The sequence below is a fragment of the Coffea arabica genome, chromosome 11c, assembly GCF_036785885.1.
Source record: "Coffea arabica cultivar ET-39 chromosome 11c, Coffea Arabica ET-39 HiFi, whole genome shotgun sequence".
NCBI lineage: Eukaryota > Viridiplantae > Streptophyta > Magnoliopsida > Gentianales > Rubiaceae > Coffea > Coffea arabica.
In genome coordinates, this window is record NC_092330.1 from 32,578,198 (window position 1) to 32,604,777 (window position 26,580).

Consider the following 26,580-nt stretch of genomic DNA (forward strand, 5'->3'; position numbering starts at 1 on the left):
ATATTACAAAAACGCTCGGGGGCAGACACGTGAACGGTGGATAAGGGAGTTACGTGGTACCATCTGAAGGATGGATGATTGAAATTTGCTCTACCTAATACAATGAACAGTTATACTTTAACGTGCATCAATCATTGATGCATCGCGTAGCATCTGATCACAAATAGTATGCGTCTATAGTTAGCGAAGTGAAAATTTTGGCCCTCTGTGATCCCACACAGCCAAAAAACTCAAAAACGCTCGGGATAGATACGTGAACAATGGACAAGGGAGTCACTTGAGATTTGCTCTACCCAATATAATGAACAGTTATAATTTAACGTGCATCAATTATTGATGCATCGCGTAGTATCTGATTACAAATAATATCCGTCTACAGTCAGCGAAGCGAAATTTTTTGGCTTCGTGTGACCCCAAATATTCAAAAAACTCATTTGTCAAACGGAATTTGTATTGGGTCTAAATTGAATTTGCATAAGAGTCGATTTAGTGACATACTTGTGAGGTTGATGAAATTTAAGTACAAGATTTGTTGGCGAAAAAAGAAATTTAAGTATATGCAATTTATTGATAAACAAAAAAGTATATGCAATTTAAGTACAGGATACGGTGAAAAAAAAGAAAAGTATAGGATTTGAGGTGAAAAAAGGGAAAGAGAAAGAGAGAGAGAAAGAGAAAGAGAAAGAGAAAGAACAAGGTAGTACTTCTAACTTCGCCTTCACTCTGCTTTGTTTTCCGATTGATTCCTCCTCTCAATCCCCTCTTTCAAAACCCTAGACCCTCCCAATTCCGATCATATTTGGATCATATAGCTCGTCAATCGACGGATTTGGCATCTCTCCGCAAGTAATTCTTCTCTCTCTTTCGCAAACCCTTTATTTTATTTGGGATTTTTATCTGTTTGGTTCGTTAATATAGGTTTATGGGACTTTAATGGACTCAATTTTGTGTGATTTTTGAAATATCATTAGTTGGCTGAGGATTATTCTGGTTGAAGTTTTGAATTTGAGATGTCGAGGTATCATGTTGGTGGGAAAGTGGTGGATAGTGTGGATTTGCTGCGGAAGCGGCACTGGCTGTGGCGTTTAGATGCCTGGCCGTTCGCTATAATATATGGATTTTGGGCAGTTGCAATTGTTCCTAGCTTAGACATCTTTGATGCCTTTATAGTACTCGGTGGCTTTTCCGTTATTCATATCTTGGTTGTTCTCTTCACCGTCTGGTCCGTTGATTTCAGAAGTTTTGTCCATTATTCTAAGGTAAACGTCGAATTCTTTGTTTTGTGATCTTTAACTCTCTTTTTAATTGTTTTCAGTTTATTGTTGTGGCTGTGACATGGCAATGTTAGAAAAGACTAAGATGCATTAACCTGTTTAATATAAAGAGCACTGGTACAACTATTTCTGCAATATGTACTGCTGAATTCACACTTTACATGTAAATATCTTACAAAAATCAGTACAAATGCCCTTTAACCAATAGCCCAAGATTGTGCCGTCTTCATACATTAAGCTTAAAAGAGTCTTCAAGTGTTCCATTTTCACTAATTTTTATTGTTGCTCATTGGAGAAGGTGATACCTTTTTTTAATCTTATTATGTTGCAAATGAAGTCCTTGTTGCTTTTCTTTCAAATGTAGTTTGTTGGATTTCCTGGAAAATTCACACTGTTGAATGATATAAGGCCTGAATATAACATCCACAAATCTTAATCTCCTGATGTTATTTCGTCAGATTGTGCATACAGTTTGTTTCTTTTTGTGATTATGAGTTCTTGAACCTTCTTTCTGCTGTGCATTTCTTATCATTAAGTTCCGATTGCACCATTAGTTGAGAAGTAAGCTTTTTAATGAGGGGGCCTGAAATAGCACCCTTCAGTCACAAACGAAATTTTCTGACAATTGTGTCAGATGGTTCAGTTGAGAGTCTTTTCTTGAAGTATATGAGTAGGAACTGAATTTGATGATCTCATTTTGTGTTTCAGCGTCGGTTTCCAAATATTCTTGCAATTTCTAAAAATTTTGATTTCAAGCTACCTTGCAGCAACTGATGTCTTCCTATAAATTATGGGAATATGGTATTTTCTTGTATTTTGAGCTCCATTGGGACTCTTTGGGTTGATTTGGCTTGATTCTATCGGTGGAGGATAATCTGTTTATCTAGATGGGAAGCCCTCCTTGGAATGATATACAAGCAATTTGATGAATAGTGTAATTCTTTTTTTTTTTTTCATGGTTGGAGTTCAGTTTTTTCTTGCTGGTGATAAATCCTTTTTCAGATTGTGTTCATTATCTTCTCTTCATGTGTTGTGGCTACATGTTATATGTGTGACTCCAAGAGCAATATTTTCTTTTGCTGACCTTCTACCACTTACCAAGTCCATGAACACAGCAGTAACTTGTGTTCAACATCAAACATTGCAATTGATGGATGCACATGATAATTTCGTAATTTTATATGGTCATTGGTTATCCTTTTGAACCTTGGTTTTAATGAAATAACTTTACCTTGATTCTTCGACAAACTTGTTGTCACATCCTATATTTTGCAGTTGTGGCAAAGTTGGTATGTGTCATGTTTGATACTTGTTGCCATTTCTCACCTGTGCTGTGCTGATCTCATAATGTTCATGTGTTTCATAGACAGATGCAGAACTTCTACTTTTTGGTTGGGGGATAAGAAAAAATTTGATATTAGATGAACTATGTACTGGAATATTGAATCTTCTAATACTTTGTGGGGCCAAATATTTAGTTTTTAAAAGGACTTTTTTTGAGAATTTTCAAAATTTTAGGGGTGGAGATCTATTTCTTCTGGATCTTGACTGTCTCCCACCCTAGGTCTGACCATGGACAGGAACTTCTTCCATAGGTTTATCACTTTCTTTGTCTGAGGTAGTCCCAACATTTTTCATTTGCATGCTGTCACTATTACCATATCTAGGAGATGTTGGTATGGAACTCTTAAAGAGATTTAAATTCATTCGTTTTGGTTACTAGCACTTTAACCATAACCTTTACAATTAGTGAAGCTGATCTGAATATATTATTGTGCATTGTGAAAATTTGAATAGTGGCATATTTGACATCCAAATGGAGTTAACTGGTTACCTAGTTTTAGGCATTGTGCATAAAACATCTCAGTTCGTAAGGAATTGTTTGTAGCATATGTCCTTGGTACCTTAGGCTTAGTTTGAGATTTGAGAGTTGAAGAGAAAATAAGGGAAATTTAAAATTTTCTCTGGTTTGGGAATTTTAAGTGGAAAGAAAAGAAAGGAAAGTGGAAGGAAATGGAGGGATAGATTGGTTGAAAAAATTTCCTCCCAAAAGTGGGAAGAAATGAAAGGAGAGTTCCACTTAACCTTTGTAAACTTTTTCAAAATGCCAACTTTACCTATAAAATGTTAAACGGTAAAATTATAATACCCTGAAATCATTTTTTCTTTCCTAAACTCCCAATCAACTTGAGAAGAAAATCATAGTTTTTCTCTTCTTTTCTTTTCTTTTCTCTTCTCGTCTAAACTCCCAAACTAAGCCTTAGGGTCTGTATGGATGGCAGTTTTTGTCTAAAACTTGCTGTAGGTCATTGTAGAACACAAAATCCTTGGGATCACTGGGAAGGGGGGAGATGGAGGTAGGGTAACTAGTCCATTTGTAATTTTGTTAACCCTAACCTCATATAGCTGTTCAGCAAAATTGTATTCCATAACCTAAACCTGTATAATCGGTTAACCAATGACCGGTTAGCCTATGGATGGGTTCGGATATATAGGGCAATCTAAATCTCTTATGCTTATGAGTGTTAAAAAAAAAATTTAGATTGACAAGCACAATGATACAATACATGGAATTATTTCTATTGAAGGCCAACTTATTCAAACTTTTTATGTTTATCCTTCCATTACAAATGTCTTCATTGGTGGAATTAGAAACAAACTATTTTCCTTCCTTTTTTTTTAACAAAAGGAATAACAAAATGAAATCTTTTTTGATAGACAAATCTTGATTACCAATGAATGTGATTCATCTGGATAAGCATGGTACATGTGTAACATGCTTGCGTATAGGATGAAGACATGAATATAACATTCAAAGGAAGAACAGTTTATGTAGAAGGTACATATACATTAGAAAATTGACGTGAAATGAGTCATTCAACTCTTATTCAAAATCATGTATTTAAAGCGGCAATAACCATAAAACATCATCGTCCTAGTAAATGGTCTCTTAATGTAGTGGTAAACGGCTAAATGGTTATGGGTTGAGGTTTGTGGATCAGTTACCCTAACCGTTCCTATATATACGTGCGGGTAGTTTTGGGTAACCATAGTTTTTGAATATTAAAAACCATACCCTAACCTATTTTTTCAAGTAGGTTCATGTAACCTAACTGTTTTCAATACTCCAGATTGGTTACCCTATTTTTCGGTTTGGATCAATTTGGTTTTTTTGGTTAAGCGCTTTTTTGTTTTTTGTTTTTTTTTTTAACACCCCTAGATGGAGAGAGGAAAGGGGGAGAAAAGGGAGGAGGAGTGGGGAGGGAGAAAGGTGTGGCAGCTTAGGACAAGAAGGGAGGAGGGAGGAAAGGGGGAGAAAAGGGAGGTGTAGGAGGGAGGGGGAAAGGTTTGGTGGCTGTGGACAAGAGGGGAGGGGTGTAGAGGGAGAAAAGGTGGCTGGAAAAAGGGGATGGAGGTGAGTCGATGGCCATTTTTTTTTGGGCACCAAAACTTGTGGGTGTTTTAGTGTTTTTACTGTAGATGAACTTTGTATTTCTATAACAAGCCTGCCAGACAGACCCTCAAGTACTTAAAAAAACTTCTCAAAGTTTGTCTTAAAAAAACAGACATAAAGTTCTCATCTTGTTCCATAGATGCTTTGGTCATTGTATATTTTACATGCAGTTTGCTGTGGATTACTTGCGTTGTTGTCTCGAGGCTTATTTATTGTTGCATAAATGTTCTCTCTCTCTCGCTCTCTCTCTCTCACATTTCTCTACAATGATCATACACATGGGAGTCAATAAACACTTACTATGGTTCACTACCCGGCACTATTTCGTTTTGGCGAAAAGTTTTGAGTTCTAGCTTGACTTTGAAATTGACTTGTGTTCTCTTTACATGCTCCATTTTGCAGGTCAGTGACATTCACCAAGCAGATTCCTGTAAAGTTATTCCTGCTAAATTCTGTGGTTCAAAAGAAATTGTGCCCCTACATTTTCGAAAGGTTCGAAGCCTGCTGATAATCTTGTGATTTTTTATTTCCAGCCTTCTTGTTCCACGAGTTGAATCCTGATTTCAACTTATTTTTGTTTTCATTTTGACTTTGGATATACTGCTTTCAATAGGTTGTCATGATTTCACTAAAGCTGTAAGTAATATGAGTTACACCATTAGATGCTACAGTATCTGTCAGGCACAAAATAGCTATATTATGAAATACGAAGTATTCATTTAAAAACCTGTACATCCTGGCTATGTTATGATTTACCTATGGCAGTGAATAATTAGAGTTCCATTCTCTGAAAATTATCCCCTGTACTTGTACGTCCATTATAGCTCACATGAGAACTGCCCCCGATCAAGTTGTCTTTGTACTAGGGATTTGACCACTAGATTCTGGAGCACTTGTCTGAAAGATTATTAGAACGATGCTATGATGGCCTCGATATTTAATCCAGATTCTGGATGGTTTATTACCTGGCAAATGATAGGTGGCAAATGGCAAGTTTGGTGTGTAATTGGGTGGGTTGTAAGTGGATCACTAATAAATGGGTGAAATTCCAATTGAACAAATGATTATAAGGTATTAGGTGGGTTATCAATGGGCCTGTAAGACCTATTCTCAAGGTGACATGATAATTTTTTTTTAACTATCTTTTTACATGATTTTTACCCTTTTATTTTCTCCCTCGTTTCCCCTTTACCTTTTGGCTTTCCGATTCTAAAATATTAATGCAAGTGCCAACTGTCCTCTCCATTGCTTGTTGAATTATCTGTACCATTTGCATGAACACGCCATTTTGAATTTCATTTTCTGCACAAATACCATCATTGGCCTGCAAAATACTAGAAATTTAGTGAAAAGCTTTGAATTGACTATGGCCGACGCTGGCAACTTCATGTCCTAGAGTAAATGTTCCCCAAATCACCCAATATTCCATAAAGAGATGCTCTCACAATCTTTTTTTTGAGAAGGTAATAATTATAGATCACGTTCCTCTTGTGTAGCAAAACCTCACTTCATCATTTACTTTGTCTGGAAAGAACAAAAAATGATTGCACCAAACCTCAAAGTGAATAGTCATTGAGATTCCCATTGTCTGAAATTTCTGAACTTTTTTGAATTTGGAATATCATAAACATGAACTTCTTGTGAGTGACCAACCCACTGCACCATCATTGTCAAACACCGTGCAGGGAAATTTGAGTTCGTGTCAGTGACTGCAGGAGAAGTTGATTGGGGAGCAGTCAAGATGGTTGGGGCTTATTAAGCTAAAGATCTATAGGTGGCTGAGTTTTGCTGTATTGATAGTGAAAAAGTTTGTGGCAGCAAAGAGTTTATGATTCCTGAGTAGGGTGTTTTAGGGCAATCGATAGGTTTGTGCTTGAGTGGCTGTCTAAAAGGGATTTATCTTATAATGTTTAAGAGGTTGAAGTCGAACCTGAGCATGACCAATTAATTGATCTGTCCAACCCTTATTCTGGCTATACGGTTACCACCTGTACTTGGAATTGTCTCAGTTGATGCCACTTTTGCATTCAAGAGCATGACTGCCCACTCCAAATCTTTTCTTTTCGAATTCGTTCAACCTCCCAAACAAACAAAAAGGGGATTGAAAGGATTTCCAACTTCTTGCAATTTGCATGGTGCGATACTGATTTTTCAACACACCCTCTCTATGATTCTTTATGCATTTGTACAAATGACAAAATCTTCAATATTTTCGCTGGAGATGAAAAGTCATAATCCCATACTTTGTTTCTTCAGTCTTTCTTTTTCTTTATGCTGTCCCCACTCTGTCTTGTTTTGAAAAGAAAATATGTATTGCGGCTGTCTGGTTCATCTTGCTCATTCATAAATGGAGGATATCCAGGTTAAGAAAATTATTCCAAACAAACAATCAGATGTTTGATTTGAGAGCTTAACAGATACTATACCTTTTTCTTTTTGGGCTGCACTTTTACAGGCAAGGGAATTCTTTTTACATTGATGAATAATTCCGTTTTTTGGCCTTTCTTTTACTTTGCCCTTTGCTTTGTCTTTTTTCCTTGTCTGTTTCTCTTCTTCTTCCTTATTCTTCACCAGCAAACCCTAGCACATTAGCATCGCCACAGTGCCACCATCAATTGCCAATGCACCGCTTTTGACCACCGTCAACCACTACCAGCAGGCATCAATTTTAAGAAACCACATATGATCTTACTTCATTTTTTGATAGGCTTTCATTTTTGGGTACAAGGTTGACAACCACAATAGTAGGCCTGAACCATCAGCTGAAGCAGGCACTCAGCAATTTTTTCCCATCAAACCCAAGTTAAAAAACAAAAATACACGTATAAAAATGAGTCATTGGGTTAAAGGAAATTAGCTCCACCATCAGTTACTAAAACATTCATACAAATGAATTTGGGGGTAGGGGGCATTCGTGGAGCATAGGTGGAGGCATGGGGAGAGTTTGCTGCATTCTTTCTTCTTGGATACTTGTAACTTTTTTTGTTTTGTTTTTCTCTTCACTATAGTGGAGAACTAAGTAGGTTAACAGGGGTGAAACCCACTAAATTTGTCGGAGTGACTAAACCCATTGAAGACCACTATGATTCCTTTAAATTCATTTCTGGTGGTTGTTACGAAACATAATTCGGTATGATTGACTTTGACTCCCATTGCTGGGTCTGATTTACCTTTACCAAAAAGGTCCTTCATTTACCTGTTTAAACTATAATTTCTCCAGCCGCTTCCTCATCTTCTCAGCAGTTTTCAAGATAGTTGTTTTCTATGCAGCTGGCAGGATCTTCAAACCTAGGGGCTGTGGAAGAGATCTATTTTGATTTCAGGAAGCAGTGTTTCATTTTTTCTAAGGAGAAGGAAACTTTTTGTAAGCTTCCTTATCCTTCTAAGGAAACATTTGGATATTATCTGAAAAGCACTGGCCATGGCACTGAGGCTAAAGTTGTTGCTGCTACTGAGAAATGGGGACGGAATGCGTAAGTTGTTCATTTTTGTTAATTGTGTTCCGAATCCCACACTTCATTTACATGAATTTTACACATCAGACTGATGATGAGCAACCAATCATCCCTGCCCATATTATCTGCTTATGTTAGAAAAGATTTAATTTCTTTCTGAGTGGGATTCTTGTGGTTGTTTCCAGTGTTACCAGAAGATTTTATCCTGTTCTCAGTGATTTTCTTGGATTTTGACCTTGAGAGAATTTTGGATTTTATTGCAGCATCTTCTTTTTCGTTTTCTTTTTTTTTTTTCCTTTGTTTATGCAGTTACACAGACAAATAACCTGACAATTTGAAAATGGTACATGGTGCTTTGAGACTTTCACTTCAAATAGTATGTCGCTGTCAAAGACAAGGCCTTTTTGCTTGATGTTCTAGCAATATCTCCGTTTAATCTCTTTTGTGTATCATGTGGAATGTTTTTGAATGCTTTTACTTCTTTTTCTCTTCCTTCCCTCTGAAAATTTTAGCGTACAGAATATTATAAACTTCTCTAATATACAAATTTATAATCACTGCAAGTAGACATAGGTTTATTGGATACTTCAATTTCATTTTGGTGTATAGTCATAGTCCAACATTAGCATCAATTTGAGCAATTCTTTTAAAGTAATTATTATTTTTTTTATGCTATATCACATTTATGCTCATCAATGTGTACTTCTGTTGAATATTTTGCATCTACATTTCATATAATTCCTTTATCCTCGTGTTGGTTTTTTGTTATGTAGATTTGAATATCCTCAGCCCACATTCCAGAAATTAATGAAAGAGCAGGTCATGGAACCATTTTTTGTATTCCAGGTCTGCCGTCATTTACATTTGTACTTCTGTGTTGCTTGAAAAAAATGTCTTCTTCCGATTTTGCGGTTCATTATTTTTGTGATTAATAGTGTTCTTTGCTCTTTCTATTCTTTTGATGCTGCTTCTGTAGGTCTTTTGTGTGGGCTTATGGTGTTTAGATGAATACTGGTATTACAGTCTCTTTACCCTGTTTATGCTGTTTATGTTTGAGTCAACAATGGCCAAAAGTCGTTTAAAGACTCTCACTGAGCTCAGACGTGTAAGAGTAGACAACCAGACAATAATGGTGTATCGGTGTGGGAAGTATGTTTTGCCTATGGCTATTGCTAATTTTTCCCCCCCCTTCATGTTCTTGAATTTGCAATCTTTTTTTGGAATCTTTTGCTATTGCTGAGTAGTGAAAAATTTTGAACTGTAGATGGGTTAAACTCACTGGGACAGACCTTTTGCCTGGGGATGTTGTGTCTATTGGGCGTTCTACTGGTCCAGCAGGAGAAGATAAGTCTGCGCCAGCTGATATGCTTTTGCTAGCTGGAAGTGCGATCGTAAATGAAGCTATTCTGACAGGCGAGTCTACCCCTCAGTGGAAGGTGGTCTTCTTGTTCTTTTTCTCTTCCCTAACCCACAAAACCATTTTTTGGAAACTTTTGCTTTTTGCTTTTTGCTTTTCTTTTTTTTTTGTGGGAATTTTATGATTGTGCTACTCTTTGTTTGGCAAATAAATAGAATTGATTGGTATTTGGCACAATGTTTCATGGGATCAATTGAGATGTTCAATGTACGAAAGCTTGCACCTTTCTTGGCGAGAGTTAATGCTTGAAAAGTGCATGTTTGCATAAGTGCATATCCTGGAGGTTAACAACATAAAAAATATAGCTAAAAAGCTACTGTTTTAATATTCTTTAATTTTCTTGTTGCATAAGTGTGCTGATATCTTGGAAAAATTATTACATCTAAATTGTTCGTGGAGCCGTGTCCTGGGGGAAAATATATGACTCCTATGTTCTCTGCAGTATCGACTCTTTGTGAGAAAGGGCAAGCTAATAGTTGAAAAATGATGAAGGCTTTGGGAAACCCTTAAACTAGTTCCCTCTTTCAAAAACCCAAGCCAAGTTTGGATTTTTATCCAAAAGTGGCCTTTGTTTCTTGAAAGTTTGTTTTGTCATGTTTGGGTGGGATTGGTAATGGACAATTGTTTTTGCTCTTCTGATGAGGTTGAACGTTCGCTAAGTTAGGACAATTGTTCAGCTCCACTCAGATTAAAGTAGGGAGACCGGGACACAAGTTAAAGCATCTTGTTGTGAAGGTTAAGCACCCTGATTTCACCATTTGAAATGAAAACCTCAAATGTGACATTAAGTGTTTTACTGTTCTGGACAAAGAATGCTTAATAAGCTCCTGTAAAGCTGGTAAGCAGCTAATTTAGGTTTGAACTTTGCTTGTTGGTCCACTCAGGTAAAGCCTTTTGAGTCTTTTAGCACAAGTTGTGACTTGATCTTTACCCTTACCAAATAGTTGTTCTGCTTAAAATTGGATAGGAGCTAGCCAACACCCATTAATTTTTTATAAGGTGAGGTGTTACATTTTCTGTGCACCCTGAACAGTAAGGTACCTTATCTGAACAGTCTATGAAAACTTGATTCTCCTTAAAATTGGATTGAAGAGTTTATGGTTACAACAGATGTCTCTCTCTCTCTCTCCCTGTTTTTTTTTTGGTACACTAACAGCAAGTGTGCAATCGTGCTTGCCTTTGTATCTGCATTTTGAGTGAGGTCTGCAAAACGTTTGTATCAATGAACCAGATCTCTCTGAGGGGTTGGCCTCTTAGTTTTACTGTCTTATATTTGAAAGAAGGAACTAGTTGAGAGATTTATCTGCATGCAGCATTGCATTCTCTGCACAACTTTTTTTGATGGCCAACACAAATTACTCATTTACTGGTGCTGCATCTGTATCTTCAGTGGAACTCTTTTAGTGGTTAAGCAGTTGAAATCAATTTTCTAGCTGGGTAGTTTTTTTTTGGATCCGCATCTCATGGTCTTCTTGTTTCCTCTTTTTTTTTTTGGTCTTTTTTTGTCTTTTGTTTTTTATAAGTTATTCTTTTGATGCTCTTCAACATTTTTAATGTGAAAATGTCCTTTTCAGGTTTCAATCATTGGTAGAGGAACAGATGAGAAATTATCAGCTAGACGAGATAAAACCCATGTTCTTTATGGTGGCACTAAAATTTTGCAGCATACACCCGATAAGGTTGTTTATCCTAATCATGTAAACCTTAATTTTTTGCTGTTTGATGTACATGATGGTAATCCTGTTTTCTTTGTCACTTGTTCTAGACATTTCATATGAAAACTCCTGATGGTGGCTGCTTGGCTGTTGTTTTAAGAACGGGATTTGAAACCAGCCAAGGAAAATTGATGCGGACTATTCTATTTTCTACTGAGAGGGTACATGGTCTATGTATTATTTTCTTTTCTTGGTTGAATATACTGGCTGTTTTTCCTCATCTTTCAGTATCTTTAAAGTTTTTTTCAATTATTTGAATTTTTGTAGGTTACTGCTAACAGCTGGGAAAGCGGACTCTTTATTTTATTCTTAGTAGTTTTTGCAGTAATTGCAGCAGGTTATGTTCTTAAAAAGGTAATTTTTGGTTTTGTGGCCTAGTGAATCTTTTTATGTATCTGTTCTCTAAAATTACCTAGTTTTCCTTTTGCATTTATGTGTATTGCATTTCTGCGAATACACAGTATGCACATGTATCGTTTTCTGCTCTTTTTTTTATGATGAAATGGTGTTCTGATGCAGGGGCTTGAGGACCCGACAAGGAGTAGATACAAGCTTGTCTTAAGTTGTTCCCTGATCATTACTTCTGTGATTCCACCTGAGCTACCGATGGAATTATCCATAGCTGTTAATACATCTTTGATTGCTTTAGCACGTCGTGGGATATTTTGCACAGAACCATTTAGAATTCCATTTGCAGGGAAGGTTAGAAGTTCAAGTTTATTTATGGTTCTTTTAAATAGTAGTTAACCGTACTGATTTTGCTGTTGGCTGTGGCATCATTAATTTATTAGTTACATATGCATATTTAGGTGGTATATTTGCTCTTGTTGCAAATATATTTAGAATATGGAAATTTAATACTGTTTTTTAGCGTTTGTGTCTCCTTGAATCGTCGTGAAGCATCTGGTGATCAGCTTTTCTTTTCTTTGCTTGATATAATACTTGAGATGTATTCTAATATCGAATTGTTTGGACATTTAAGGTCAGTCCTAGTTAATGTCTGATCGGGGAAAGATCCTTGCAATAGATTCTACTATTTTTGTTGATTCATTTTGTTATAATATTTGGGAAAGAGTTGGAATCAAATGAAAATGTTGGAGTTTCATATATGAAATTATGACATGTATACGCTTTATTTTGGTTGAGATTATTCTACAAGGGAATGATGACTGGTTCTCCAATTTCCTGTGTTTGGATGACAAATTAAACTATATTTAATTGTATTTTATGCATTTTTATTTTTGAAAGCTTTTTCCATCATGTTCTCGACTTTTATTATATTTATCACTGTATTTTTGAAATCATTGGTGTAGTTCTTGTTTGAAGTAGTAATCTTGATTAGTGATAACATTGTTTAATAACATGATTATTTTAAAGAAAATAGTTAGTGAGTTGAACATAGTAATATATCTACTCTTCTTACTAAAAGAAATTTGGGAACAATGCAGGCAAGGGGAAGAGAGAGGAGTTAAGGTGGGAATAGTTTGGTGATGGAAGCTGAATGATGGATTTAGATTTGCAAACTTCACTTTTGCTTTATCTGCATAACAACTTACTCTTGCATATTATCTAATATTGTCAGCCTTCATAAAGTTAATGGGAATCATTATTAGATGGTGGATGTCGGTGTATGTTTTAGGAAATTATTTGTGTTTAATTAAATACTCGCTTAGTGTTTCTGGGTTTGGCTGGGAACCCTATCTTTTTCTATGGGATCTGATAGTAACAAATAGTGGTTTTGTGTCCCCTGGAAATGAAATAAAGTGGAGAATGTTAGATCAATTTTTCTTTAGTTGTTAGAATGCTGGACTTGATCTCCGTGTAATCAAATCTGTACTTATTCGGGATATGAAGTTGTTGGTCGACAAATCCAAACAAATGAGCTTCGTGTGATGTAGATTATCATAGTGCGACCTTGTGGTGCAAATTTGGGTGTATGGCTGCTAGTTACTATTTTGTATCCAATGTAGACAAGATTGTTGATGGTTTATTTCATGCTTATACTTTTTAGTTAACTTGGCAATCATACAGTGTGACGAGATATGAGTTCTCTGTTATTAGCGGATGCATTGCTGGTGCTGGACTATGTTTATTACTAGTAAAGGGGAGAAAGTGAGAGTGAATGTTTTACTTCTCCATACAGAACACATAAACACTCTTTTACCTCTGGCTGGGAAGAGAATTTGAGATGATACTGGTTAGGATGGGTTGTCTTGTCTCCAGATGTGGAGGTTTGTAATGGAATCATGTATTGGGTTGGGTCACTTGGGTGCCTCTGCCATGTTGCTGTGTTACATCAGTAAGGTCAGCTTGTATTAGTTAGCGAACTTGTCATATGGAGCAATTTGGATAAGGTTTTTATTATTGAATGTTGGATTACCTTTTATTGGTGGGTTTCTGCTACTTGTTTGATGACGGGTGTCAAATTGAATAACTCATGTTTGTTGGTATCATTAGACTAATTATTAAAAGTTCTTATATTATATAGTTTGATTAGCATGTTTGTTAGTATCCTTTTCTCTTTTAATGTGATTATACTCATGAAACTTCAGGATATTTGTTGGATATGAGTTGTATATGATTTTGAGTGTAGAAAGTGATTTTTCCCCCCTTGCTGATCCATAGTGTTCAATGTTCTTGATTTTGTCCTCATCTAAATTAGGTTTCTTTGCTTTCTGCAGGTTGATATGTGTTGCTTTGACAAAACTGGCACACTAACATCTGATGATATGGTATGAAAATTAGAAGCTTGAAAATTTGTATTTGACATTTGCATTTTTGCCAAATCGTTTTTCTTATGGTACTCTTTAACCTTTAGGAATTTTCTGGAGTTGGTGGACTAACTGATCGTGAGGAATTAGAGACAGAAATGAGTAAAGTTCCAGGACGCACTCAGGAAATTCTTGCTTCATGTCATGCCTTGGTTTTTGTGGACAACAAGCTGGTATTCTTTAGACTTCTTGGCTACTATGCACAATAGTTGCTTTTATGTTGTTCATCCATGAATTTTTTTGCAAATAATTCCTACTTCCATGATCAATTGAGCATGATATTTTGTCGATGATTCAGTAGATTAATAAGATTTACTTGCACTTAATTGTTGAGAAGGCGTTCTGTAGGAAGCAGATCAAACACAACTGCCTCCATAGTGTGTTGTTGAGTATTGGGTGTGGGGGCTGGCGGAAAGAAAGATTGAGCCTATCAAAGTTTTGTATTCCTCCAATTCGGGAGGAAAAAAGAATGGAGAGTTCAAATAGAGATCCCATAATTTCCATCGTTGGATAGTCTAAACATTAAAGAAAAAGTGAATTTGTAATGGAGCTTTTATAAATTGATGCAGTTAGCAGATTTTGGATACTCCAAAATGAAATACCAGTTGTATCGCTTTTTCCTGTGTAATAATCTAAACTGGCCACTTTAATGCTACAAAATGCTAAATCGTCCTTCTTACATTTTCCTATTTGGATGTTGCAAGATTGCCTTTAAGGCATCTAAAACTAGCCTTTAATGGTTGGACGAAAGTAGAATAAAGACAAGGCTTGGGGATGCTGTACTTTCATTGATGAAAGTTTCTTCCTCAGAAATATTGTTTGCCTCTTCAAGCAAAAGTACTTTGGACGTTTTAATGATTGTGCTCAAGATGCTGCAATCCGTTATTGTCTGTGACACTCTATTTAATTCCATGAAGGGTCATTTGGTTTTGCGAACTGGATCAGAAGCATTGAGTTGTTATAATATTTAAGCATCCCAAGAATTAGTGCCTCCCGACTCCTAGCTGAATTGATCTGGTGCCTGGGATAGTCATCTAACTCATGATTGAAAGGATCTAGTTTTTGTAAAAATATTTGTAATGACTAGATGACTCTGCAAACTTATTGTATTTCAAATTAGAAGTTATTATTATTTTTGTCAATATTCTGCTGTGGGATAAAAACATAAAAAACTTTGATATTTATCAAATCATTGTTATACTGATAATTTGGTTACAATATAACCATCCACACAAATATTTATTCTATGTCATTGCAATGTTTCCCTAAATATAGATTTACAGATTATGCAATCACTTAACCTGTAGGAAATAGAATAAGCACATAGAAGATAATTTTGAAACATACAAATAAGAATATGAGGGTGTTCAAGTCCTCTGCTTTTCTGCAGTTTGCTTCTTGTACCATTTATTACTCTACTGAACTCCCTTATTTGATATTATTTACTGCATGTAGTCTACATTAAGTGGGGTTGTGAAAGAAATGGGAGAAGACACCCCTTCCTCGACTTCTTCCAAACCAAAAACTTGACAATGATGGGCAATTGATGATATGCTGCTTGATGCATTGAACTGAACATGTACTTGTTATGTTTAGTTGGCTGTTGAGCAATCTTTTGCAGTTGCCATTGTCTTGGGGAAGGCTGTATGAATATCTTTTAGGATTATGCCATTGTATGCTTCCAGAGTTCCCATTGTCTGTTGAGATCTTTGCACTCTAATCTCTCGTATGAATTGGACTGGCTTATTGAATCCAGTGCATTACCCATTTTCTAGTTTCTGCATTACTTTCTCCAACAATATTGGAACTAGGGCTGCCTCTGTGCTAGCAAAAATTTTCTGTAGTAATATTGTTCCATACTTGAATGCAGGTTGGTGATCCTCTTGAAAAGGCTGCTCTTAAGGGAATTGATTGGACCTACAAATCAGATGAAAAGGCCATTCCGAAGAAGTAAGTCAATAGTGTTAATAATAATTTTTTCCCTTTGTTGAGCTGATAAAGCTAGTTGTTGTGGTTTGCAATTCAAAAGAAAGTTATTTGTTTTTCCGTTTCAAAGCGTAGTCATTACTGTTGATTGAATGTTATCTTTCCACTCTCTGTCATGCATGTGTCCTAGGTCAAAATATAAATTAACTTTGCGTTATTTAATGTACCTTTCAACATAAATCTATTGCCATAAAGGCCTGAGAGGTGTAAGATTGTTTTAAGAGCACAATTTTCTTGTCTCAGCATATTGCACTGGCAACTGTTAAACTTTGTCTGCTTTGGTTTTTGGCTAAGTGTTGCATGTGGGAAATATCAATTTATTAGGTTGACACCTGATTAGATGCCTTTTTCAAACAATCTGGGTGTACTTGCATACTAATTTATTTACCTAAGGGCTTGTTCTCAGCTGCTTGTTTGGACTTCTAACTTTTAAATTTAAAAAATCTGTAATGTTACATTCAACTGCTTTTGCTTTCTGCTTTTATCATTAATATAGCTGAATTTAGGCAAAAACCAGAAGCTGCCAAGGACCGTCTTTTTGGAATATCACTTTGATCTTTTACAGAATTAACCTTTACCAAAAGCCGTGTCAAGTGAGAACTGGCCCTAAGTAGAAAAGGTACTTAAAATACTGCTAAGATAAATTGTATGTAGCAAGAGAAGCATTACTTGTGTTACAAATGAAGCTGTTCACTTTTGAAATTCTAGTTTATTTTCTTTTTAGAGTTTTTAATTGTCTCCATGAAACTTGTACATTATTGTTATCGAACTCATTACTGACTGAGACTGCATTTGATGACTATATTTGGGTGGTTCACCATTTCATTGGTCATTTTTTTGAATGACTCATTTGGTGCTGACATGATAGTTGTGTTTGGTTGAAGCAGACATAAGCTTTTGCTTCCTGAAATTTGATTTCTTGTTTGCTCTCACTTTAATGGAGATATTGTTGGCTTTGAGAGGGGAAACAGAAAAGAGGTCTGACTTGAATTAGTAATTTTGCTGAAGAGATTGACATGCCATGCGGATAGGAATGGCAGCGGGGGCAGGTACCCGCTGGTGCCCGCCCCGCAGGGGGAGTAATGGGGCGGGGCGGGTGCGGGGACGGGGGGAATTTTTGTCCCCCCGTCCCCCGTTTCAATTTATTAATATAAATAAATGTAATATATTATATAATCTAATAATAACAAATTTAGAATATTTGGCAACTAAACATAACTTTTATTCCATTTCTATCCAAATTCCTAGTTGATATTTGGTACAAGCATGTTACGTGTTCTAGGAATATTCCCAAATGTTATCTATACAATCCAATTGAGTTTCTTAATTTTCTTGGTGTTTTATTTCAACACTTTTCTTTTTTCACTTTTTTCAGCTCCGTATTTTATTTTATTCTTTGAATTTAACTTTGATTTATTACTAAAGGCTTCTAGAAAAAAAAAAAATCAAATTATCACCTGCGGGCACCCGCAGGGGAAGTGAGGCAGGGCTGGGGGAGTTTTTTGGCAACCGGGGGGGGGGGGGATGGGGGAGGGATCCCTGCCCCGTTGCCATCCCTACATGTGGATTAGCTTTCTGTTTAATGAACTCTTCTTCATGATTGTACATTATCTGTATAGACTCTAATTGAAGATTTTACAAATGTCAATTGTGAGTTTTGCTTTCTTATTGTTTCTTTTTGGATTTTTTAATAGATAATATTTCATTGTTTGGATCAGTTACTTGAACTTCCCTTTTTTTGTTTTGATTGCCTTGAGCTTCCTTTTCTTGAAATTCTATGAAACATTATTTTGTGTTAATCAAACACTTTCTCTGTAGGTTAGTTTTGCATAATTTTAGAAGATCAAGGTGTACCCAGTACGTAGAAAACCTAGGGGAATTTAGTTTTGATTACCCTGACTTATCTTAGCCCAGTGCTCTCTAGCTTGCACATTTTTAAGAAAAATGTTTTCTAATGACAAGGATCCTTCGAATCAATCTTTGGCTACATGATACAAGTAGCATTTCATGAATGCATGTTTCATAACAACAGGACAGATACAAAGAGGTGATGTTAATTTATTGCTATTTTCCCTGCTCCGCTCGTGCATTACTGTCCAGGAATTGGTATTATTTTAGTCTAAATGTTGAGTCTTGCCTGGAATGGTAGTATGTTTAGGTAAAATTGATGCAAGGTAATGGGCTGATGATTTTTAACTCGATGCATTCCATTGGAGACCAATCTTTGGAAATCCCGATAATAGGTTTAGTTTTCACTTTTATTTGTCAACCTGATTGTCCAATAAGGGAAATTCTCAAATGGTCATTCGTTATTTATTCACTGATGATGCATAGAAGAGTGGTTTGCAGTTAACTACAAACATTTGAAAGTTAAAAAGGCCTACACAGCCTTTTTGGTTTTTGCTGTTACGTGCTTAAAGGATGTTTGTTACAATTATGCAGCAGAGATCTAATATGTGATTGTCTTTATTATACCCGCTTATACTTGAGTTGCATCTCCGGAGATTTGACATAGTTCAGTAACCCACCCTTTTGATTTTCTCAGTCATGAGATTTGTTACTACCAAGTGATTCTAGTTTTTTCAGTAATTAATGTCTGTCACTTAATTTGTTTAAGATTTCTCATAATATTGTTTATTTTTTCCTTTTATAACAAATTATTTGGAATTGCAATAAACAAAATTTTCAACCTGCAGGGGTAGTGGAGATGCAGTTCAGATTGTGCAGAGGCACCACTTTGCTTCCTATCTTAAAAGAATGGCAGTTGTTGTTCGTGTTCAGGAGCAGTTTTTTGCTTTTGTGAAGGTATGGATATTGATATTTGACATCTTTTTTTGCTTTTCTTTCTTCTTGTGCATAAGGGGGTGGCAAGTATCATGGCTGATTTGACTTTGTCTGATTTCTGATCTGTTTATGATTTTGTATCTCTTCTACTATTTAAGTGGTTTGGCTATGTTGTGTGGGGTATGCCTTAACAATGTAGCATATGGTTGGGCATTTTTTCATTTATCCTCAATCCCTGATAGTTTGGCTTCATTTTTTCTATTTGTCTGTGATGCACGATTAAGCTGCCTGTTCTGTAAGGAATTCCTCCTAACAAATGACAGGAACTGTAATCCAAATTTTCATTTTGAGTTTCTAATAAATTTGACATCAGCTTTTCATACACATGTGCTGGGACTATTATGTGGGGAATGACTATCACGACGACAAAAACACCTTTCTGCTATTTGCACAGACACACACACATGTATAAACATGTATATATTTCTTTTGGGCGTTTTTTGAGTTTGTTGGCTCTAAACATCCAAACATATATTTGCATAAAAGGCAGTAGTGTAGGAATCTGTTTAGCTACAGTGCCAGTTCTTTGCCTTGCCAGTTAGGCTTTCTGAATGTTATTCCATAACATGAAATTCTCCTTCCTGCTCTTTTACCGTTGTGCACCCAAAAGTTTTAGTGACAAAAGAAGACAAACAATTGGCCTTGGTGACTATGTTTTGTATGTGTTATGTTCTGGTGAGAGATCATTTTGATTGTTTCTACCTGTTGAACTCCAGGGAGCACCAGAAACCATCCAGGAGAGGCTTATTGATGTACCTCCATCTTATGTCAAGACTTACAAAAAATATACACGTCAGGGATCTCGTGTATTGGCTCTCGCTTTTAAATCTCTTCCAGAGATGTCAGTAAGTGTTTTTGTTTCAGCAGTATTTTCCTACTCTTAGATCTCAATCTTGCCCTGTTCCAGCCTTTTTTAAATGGTTGTATTAGGCATATGTACCTGTGTCTTGTGAGTGCCTAGAATTTGGTCAAACCTCATTTACATCTTCCTAGAGTTCGATATAAATGTGTCATATAGTTTTGAGGTCATGTTTTATATTCCACTAGCTTAATCTGAAGGTTTCAAATTGTAAGATAATCATATAGAATCAATATTGGAGAATGGAGGTGTTATCTTGGCAAGTTTTCTGTCCTCTCCTGATACGTAAAACATTTTATCTGAGGCAAAATATTTTTACGGTTCCTTTTCCTGGGTATACAATTAGAGTATGTAATAAGGAGTCATACTGGGGACCTGAACCTTGCATCGATGTCAAAGTTTTTGTTGTTGGGAAATTTCTGAATGTCTAATTAATTAGTCAGTGTTATTTTCCCATGCCAAGGATGGCGGCCATTTGAAAGAAAGTCCATCATCCGTCTCAATCACATTATATGCTTCAATGTGCTCTAGTTCATTAACATTTTTCCGTTGTTCTCCCTCTCTCTCTCTCTCTCTCTCTGTGAAATGCACACCTTTGCCGTTGCCCTTTTTTAAAGACATAAGACGTGTATCTTTTATTCATGTTTTTGTGGTGCAATTTTCTTTTCCATTGCTTTTTCATTTTAAGTTTCTGCTTATAAGTCATCTTTATGATTTACATCATTGAAGGTTAGTGAAGTGAGAAGCTTGGACAGAGATGTGGTGGAAAGTGGACTTAACTTTGCTGGCTTTGCGGTATTTATTCTATTGCTTGCATCTGATTTCTTCTGATGTTGCACTTTCTCTCTTGTAGCCTCTGATTTTAGATTTATTGCATGGACCATCTGTTGTGAAGTGAGTTTTGAATCTCTTTCTGTATTATTCAGGTTTTCAACTGTCCTATCAGAGGAGATTCGGCCACTGTGTTGACTGAATTGAAAGGATCATCACATGATCTGGTGAGTAATTGTAAATTCTTTAGACAAATGGAACCATTTTTTTTTTGTCAAGATTTCATGATGAGAATCAATAGCAATTGTTAAGAAGATGTTAGTCATTAGTATGTAGCCTATGATGGTTTTTTGGGTTATTTGCAGCAATGGCAAGCAATGGCAAATTTTATTCTTATTTTCATGTACAGATAAATGGCATTTAAAGGATGCAAAATGTTAAAATTTTTCATTGTATTTTTATGTTAGGTCATGATTACAGGTGATCAAGCTTTGACAGCTTGCCATGTTGCTAGTCAAGTTCATATTGTTACAAAACCTGCCCTAATTCTCAGCCGAGCTAAGAGTGGTGAAGGATACGAGTGGGTTTCACCTGATGAGACTGAGGTTATTAGCTACAGGTGCAAACATGAATAGCTTTTTACTTGGCATAAGCAGGCAATGTAGTTATTCTTTGCCTTTGTCCTTTTTTTTCCCTTCATTTTTATTTGCTGTTTGTTAATTTCCACAAATATGTGGAAATGTTAACGTTGAGCTCTGTTTGACCATGTATGTCTTGACTTTTGTTACATCCTTTATCTTTGAAGAGACATTCTTTTATTTGTCTTGTAAAAGGTGGATATCCACCTTTGGTGTCTGGTTTCTCCTCTCTTTTCTTTGCTTTGTAAATTTCAGATAAGTTTTGACTCTTACTTTGGTCACAGGGACAATGAGGTTGAAGCTTTATCAGAAACGCATGATTTATGTGTTGGAGGTGACTGTGTGGAAATGTTACAGCAGAGTTCTGCTGTTCATAAAGTCATTCCATATGTGAAGGTTGTGATAGATACATTTGTGAAACATATCTCAACGTTGCATGGTCTCCTCTTCTGACATAGTATCTCTAATTTGCCAGGTATTTGCAAGGGTTGCTCCAGAGCAGAAGGAACTGATTTTGACCACTTTTAAATCAGTAGGAAGGGTAACATTGATGTGTGGTGATGGGACAAATGATGTTGGCGCATTAAAACAGGTGCCACATTACTGTGAGCTGTTTATTCGATCTGTTGAGATTTTAGTTGTCTATTGCTTGTAAATTATTTCTTTAGTCTTGTTAAGTCACTAAACTGCCTTCCAAGTTTGTTCAGTCCTTCTCTACAGTTTTTGAAGTTAAACTCATTTCTTGTGTCAATAACTTTTCATTAACATTCATTGAGTTTGTTTGGATAGGAGTTTATTTGGATGATTTATTTAAGATAATTACTGTAACACTTTTTGTGATGTGATGTATGTGAGATAAAAAGGTGATTGGGAAGATAAAAAGGTGATTGGAAAGATAAAAAGGTGATTGGAATTTGTGAAGTAAATTTTTTATTTCAAATCTTCCTAATCCAAACACACCCAATATTTTCTTGCAAATTCGTGGTTGATTGCATCCCTTTCATAATCTTGCAACAATGACCTTGAAACTGTAAAAATTTTTTGATGTACAATTAAAAGTTAATACATTCTGATGTTTTTGTCAGGGTTGGGATGGGAGAGTTTTTTTTTCCTCTCTTTTTGATTGTGGAAAGAAATTTTAAGGCTTTTAAGCTTATCTCCCCAATAAATTTTTAAGGAATTTATTTTATCTAACATTCTCGTCTCTTTCCTGCTGAAATTCCTACTAGATATGCCTCATAATATTTGGCCTGCTACCTTTTTAATGTGTTGCACTATTTGCATTTTGCATTTATGACAATGCTATCAGGAAATGTTCCTGATTTCCCCAATTTCTACAACTATACTAGGGGATGACTTAACATGATAGAATGTGAAAATGAGATGTGAAGAATATATTAATGCAATCTCTTCTATAGCCACGTTGATGCTTTTTTAATGGCTCAGGTGGTCACTGCCTCTGGGATTGATATTTTCGCCCCCCTTTTGTCCTGGTCAAAAGTGCTTTCTGAATAACTGCCAATGCTGCCTTTTTAAGCCAGATTTTATGACCCAATTTATTTTCCTTATTCTATGCTTGAAGCAAGATTAGTGTTCATGTTGGTCGAAATGTTCATCAGGGTTTATGTATTTATATGGTAAAAGGTGGTTTAAAAATGTTTGAGCTTTTCCTGATGTCACCGTCTTTTGCATAATATTCTAGTGGAAGACTTATTTGGATAAGAAAAATATGTCTGTCCAAGCATTTCTATGGCCAGTTTGGTGCTTTCTTAGGGGCTTAGGTCACCAATTCTGCTGTGTATATTTTTCAAGATTTTTTTTCTAACTTCCATGATTGCAGGTTAAAATTCAGATTTAGGAGTTTTACATTATCCTCATTCTTTGCTTGCATTATAGTGACGTCAAGTTTGTCCAAGTTTTCATCAGAACTTGTTTATAACTTACTAAGGTTGCTGGTGGTTTGAAAACTATTTCTTCCTTGGAGATTATTGGTTTCTATTCAGGCTTTTCCTTTTTTTTTCAGATCATTAGCTTCTTTAACTTAGAAATGCAGACTGTATGGTACTATTTTTCTAATTACTTAATTTATTTTTTAAGGCTCATGTTGGAGTAGCTCTACTGAATGCAATAGCCCCCACTCAAAGTGAAAAGTCTTCAAATGAAGCATCAGCAAAAGGTGAAAGTGCAAAACCTGCTAAAGCAAGGAAAATTAAACCTGCAGTGGAAAATGGAGAAGGATCTTCGAAAAGCAAACCTATCTCAAAGTCTGAATCTTCTAGTAATCAAGCTGTTAATCGCCATCTCACAGCTGCAGAGATGCAAAAGCAGAAGCTGAAGAAACTCATGGATGAGCTAAATGAAGACAGTGATGGTCGATCTGCTCCTATCGTCAAGCTTGGGGATGCTTCAATGGCATCGCCATTTACAGCAAAACATGCTTCAGTTGCCCCCACAACTGACATAATTCGTCAAGGCCGTAGTACGCTTGTGACTACCCTCCAAATGTTCAAGATACTTGGACTTAACTGCCTTGCCACCGCCTATGTGTTGAGCGTAATGTATCTGGATGGTGTCAAGTTGGGGGATGTTCAGGCAACAATTAGTGGGGTTTTCACAGCTGCATTCTTCCTATTTATCTCTCATGCTCGTCCCCTTCCAACCCTTTCAGCTGAACGGCCTCATCCTAATATTTTCTGTGCCTATGTCTTTCTTTCCCTGATGGGACAGTTTGCGATCCACCTCTTTTTCTTGATTTCTTCTGTGAAAGAGGCTGAGAAGTACATGCCAGATGAGTGTATTGAGCCAGACTCAGATTTTCACCCCAATCTTGTGAACACAGTTTCATACATGGTCAGCATGATACTACAGGTTGCTACATTTGCTGTGAACTATATGGGCCATCCATTCAACCAGAGTATACCAGAAAACAAGCCTTTCCTATATGCACTAGTGGCTGCTGTAGGCTTTTTCACAGTGATTACCTCTGACTTGTTTAGGGACTTGAATGACTGGCTCAAGTTAGTCCCCTTGCCCAAAGGATTGAGGAATAAGTTGCTGATATGGGCAGCTGTCATGTTTATAGTCTGCTATAGCTGGGAAAGGCTATTGAGGTGGGCATTCCCTGGTAAGATGCCTTCTTGGAAAAGGCGACAAAGGCAAGTTGCAGCAAACCTTGAGAAAAAGAAACGCGTCTGAGTTTGCAGGGCATCCAAGTCTGCAGAATTTTCATCAGGAGTTTGAGCATCTACAGGCAAGCATTCTTAGGAGCTATTTTTGACTTAGTGGAAAGCAATGCCACCGTTCAGCTTTGGAGAAATTTCAAGTAATGTATCATTCATACCTATATGTGCCTTACCCTGTGCGGAAGATTTTTGACCCTTTTTCTTTCCATACTCTTTAATAGATATCTCAGAAGAACGAGATAGGAAACTATTCCTTCATTTTTATGTTTAGAAGGAAAACGAATCTCCATTATTATCCAAAGAATTTTGTACCAAGATGCCGTATATTGTTTGGTTATCCAGCCTTTCCGAACTTGTTTCAACTGAAGGTTGTCTCGTTTATACTGGAAAACAGTTCTTCCTTGTGCAGGCACTTGTATCCTTTTTTTAAAAAAAAATTTATTTCAGGGTTACATTGCTTTCAATGCAAAATGTGATGAATTGTCCTTCCTTGTATGTGTAACATTTTATAATTTAATTCAGGGCAAAATCATGATATATTATCGAGGGAAAATGACAAATTGTTCTCTGACCTTATAACCTCTAGCTTTAGTTATATTATGGGGTTAGATTGGTCCCTCCACTTTAATTTTGAGACACTGGCATTTCTCAAAGTTTTGTTAGTGAGCTAACTTGGTACTAAATTTGGAGGAGGATCCAAATTAGTCCAATAATAGTAGTTTTCAGACGGTACTGTTCCAAATTAAATTCCAAGGACCAGAAGTGTTCACAAAATTTTTGTTCTATTCGTAGTGCCTATTTTTGGCCTATTTTAGAAACACAAAATTCATCTAAAACATCATCTATAGTAACCCTCTCACTCTAAAATACTCGCAAGTTTTAGAAAGAACACCAAAAAAAAAATAAAAGTTTGAGTATCGTTGCCGGTGATGGGTGGGTGGGTGGTTGGAGAGAGGGGGAAGGGAGTTTTTTGGGAAATAAGATATTTTGAACAAACACATAATGTTTTTCTAAAATAATTATAATAATAGGTTACAAAAAAAACTTTTAAACAATGCTCAAAAGAACATAGTATATAAGTGGATCCTCAATTTGAAACGTGTGCATGGTCCACTTTCGAATTATTTGCTGACATGTTTGTGCTCAATTTTGCTGCAGCCACTAAATTGTATGGCTATATTACAAGAAATAATGTAGTAAACAAATGGTGGATATAAATGAATATAAAACTTGTGGTTTGTTAATTATTTTTCTTTAAATTTATCAATTTAGTATTAGTGTCAAGTTTTATTATGTAAAGGTAATTTTACATGTTTGATCTGGTTAGAGAAAGAAACAATATGTCACTATTATTTTATGCTGCTTAGTAACTAGTTGCTTCAATGGATTATCATTCTACTTACACATCTAGGCAAATTCACAAAATTATACTGAGGAACAGATTTTTGTTCAACAATAAAACTCAAATATGGCCGCCTATGACAATAAATGAGCCTTAAGATATATGTTAACTGTGTCAATAATCACTAAATAGTGTCAAGATTATGCTTTTTAAGTTAAATGTGCATGTATTCAATAATATTAGGCGAACTAATATTATTTAACCTTATGATTCTATAATCTGATTGTATTTTCATAAAACGATCGTGTGTAGGATCCAGATCTTACAAACTATAGTCCATCTACACTAAAATTTAACCAAAATGAAAAATAAAAATTTTGAAAAAGAGTAATAGAAAGATTTGGAATTCATAAGTAGGGTGTAACCTTTTGGTAGATTTGTGAATAGCACATCGGTTAACTATTCATAAATTACAGAAAAAAAAAATTATTTTGTAGGCAATTCATGAATTTACCCTTAGCGTACATATTAGCACTCCTAGGCGCACATAACTTTTTTTTTTTTTTTTTTTTTTTGTCGACACAGGGGTGTCTAGAACCATTGAACCCGACTAATCCCCTGCGGCTGTGAGAGCCCCGCCCCAAGGTTCACAGCGCGTTAGCTTTCCCGGGGGTCGAACCAGTGACCTGCCTCTAAAGAGGGGACTACGGAAATCAGTCGATCTGTCAGGGGGCTCTAGACGCACATAACTTGATTTAGATATTCACATTTGAATGTATACTATGTATTTAGCAAAATGCATATTTTTATTAATTAAAGTGCACATTACTATTCAATTAAGTGAAAGTCGGCACAAAGATAATGTGGTCATT

General features: G+C 36.0%; 1 protein-coding gene across 1 annotated transcript; it reads left to right on the plus strand.

Moving 5' to 3' along the window:
* The first annotated feature begins 209 nt into the window (after positions 1-209).
* On the plus strand, positions 210-24,728 carry LOC140017057 (probable manganese-transporting ATPase PDR2). Its single transcript, XM_072071418.1, has 22 exons — positions 210-846; positions 972-1,259; positions 5,131-5,220; positions 7,999-8,201; positions 8,957-9,029; positions 9,160-9,332; positions 9,448-9,619; positions 11,175-11,279; positions 11,366-11,476; positions 11,583-11,669; positions 11,835-12,017; positions 13,997-14,047; positions 14,134-14,259; positions 15,957-16,036; positions 18,769-18,877; positions 19,633-19,761; positions 20,505-20,570; positions 20,702-20,773; positions 21,014-21,165; positions 21,469-21,580; positions 21,660-21,776; positions 23,282-24,728. The coding sequence occupies exons 2-22, from the start codon at positions 1,011-1,013 to the stop codon at positions 24,377-24,379; spliced, it is 3,558 nt and encodes a 1,185-aa protein (XP_071927519.1). The 5' UTR covers positions 210-846; positions 972-1,010; the 3' UTR covers positions 24,380-24,728.
* Positions 24,729-26,580: the final 1,852 nt, after the last annotated feature.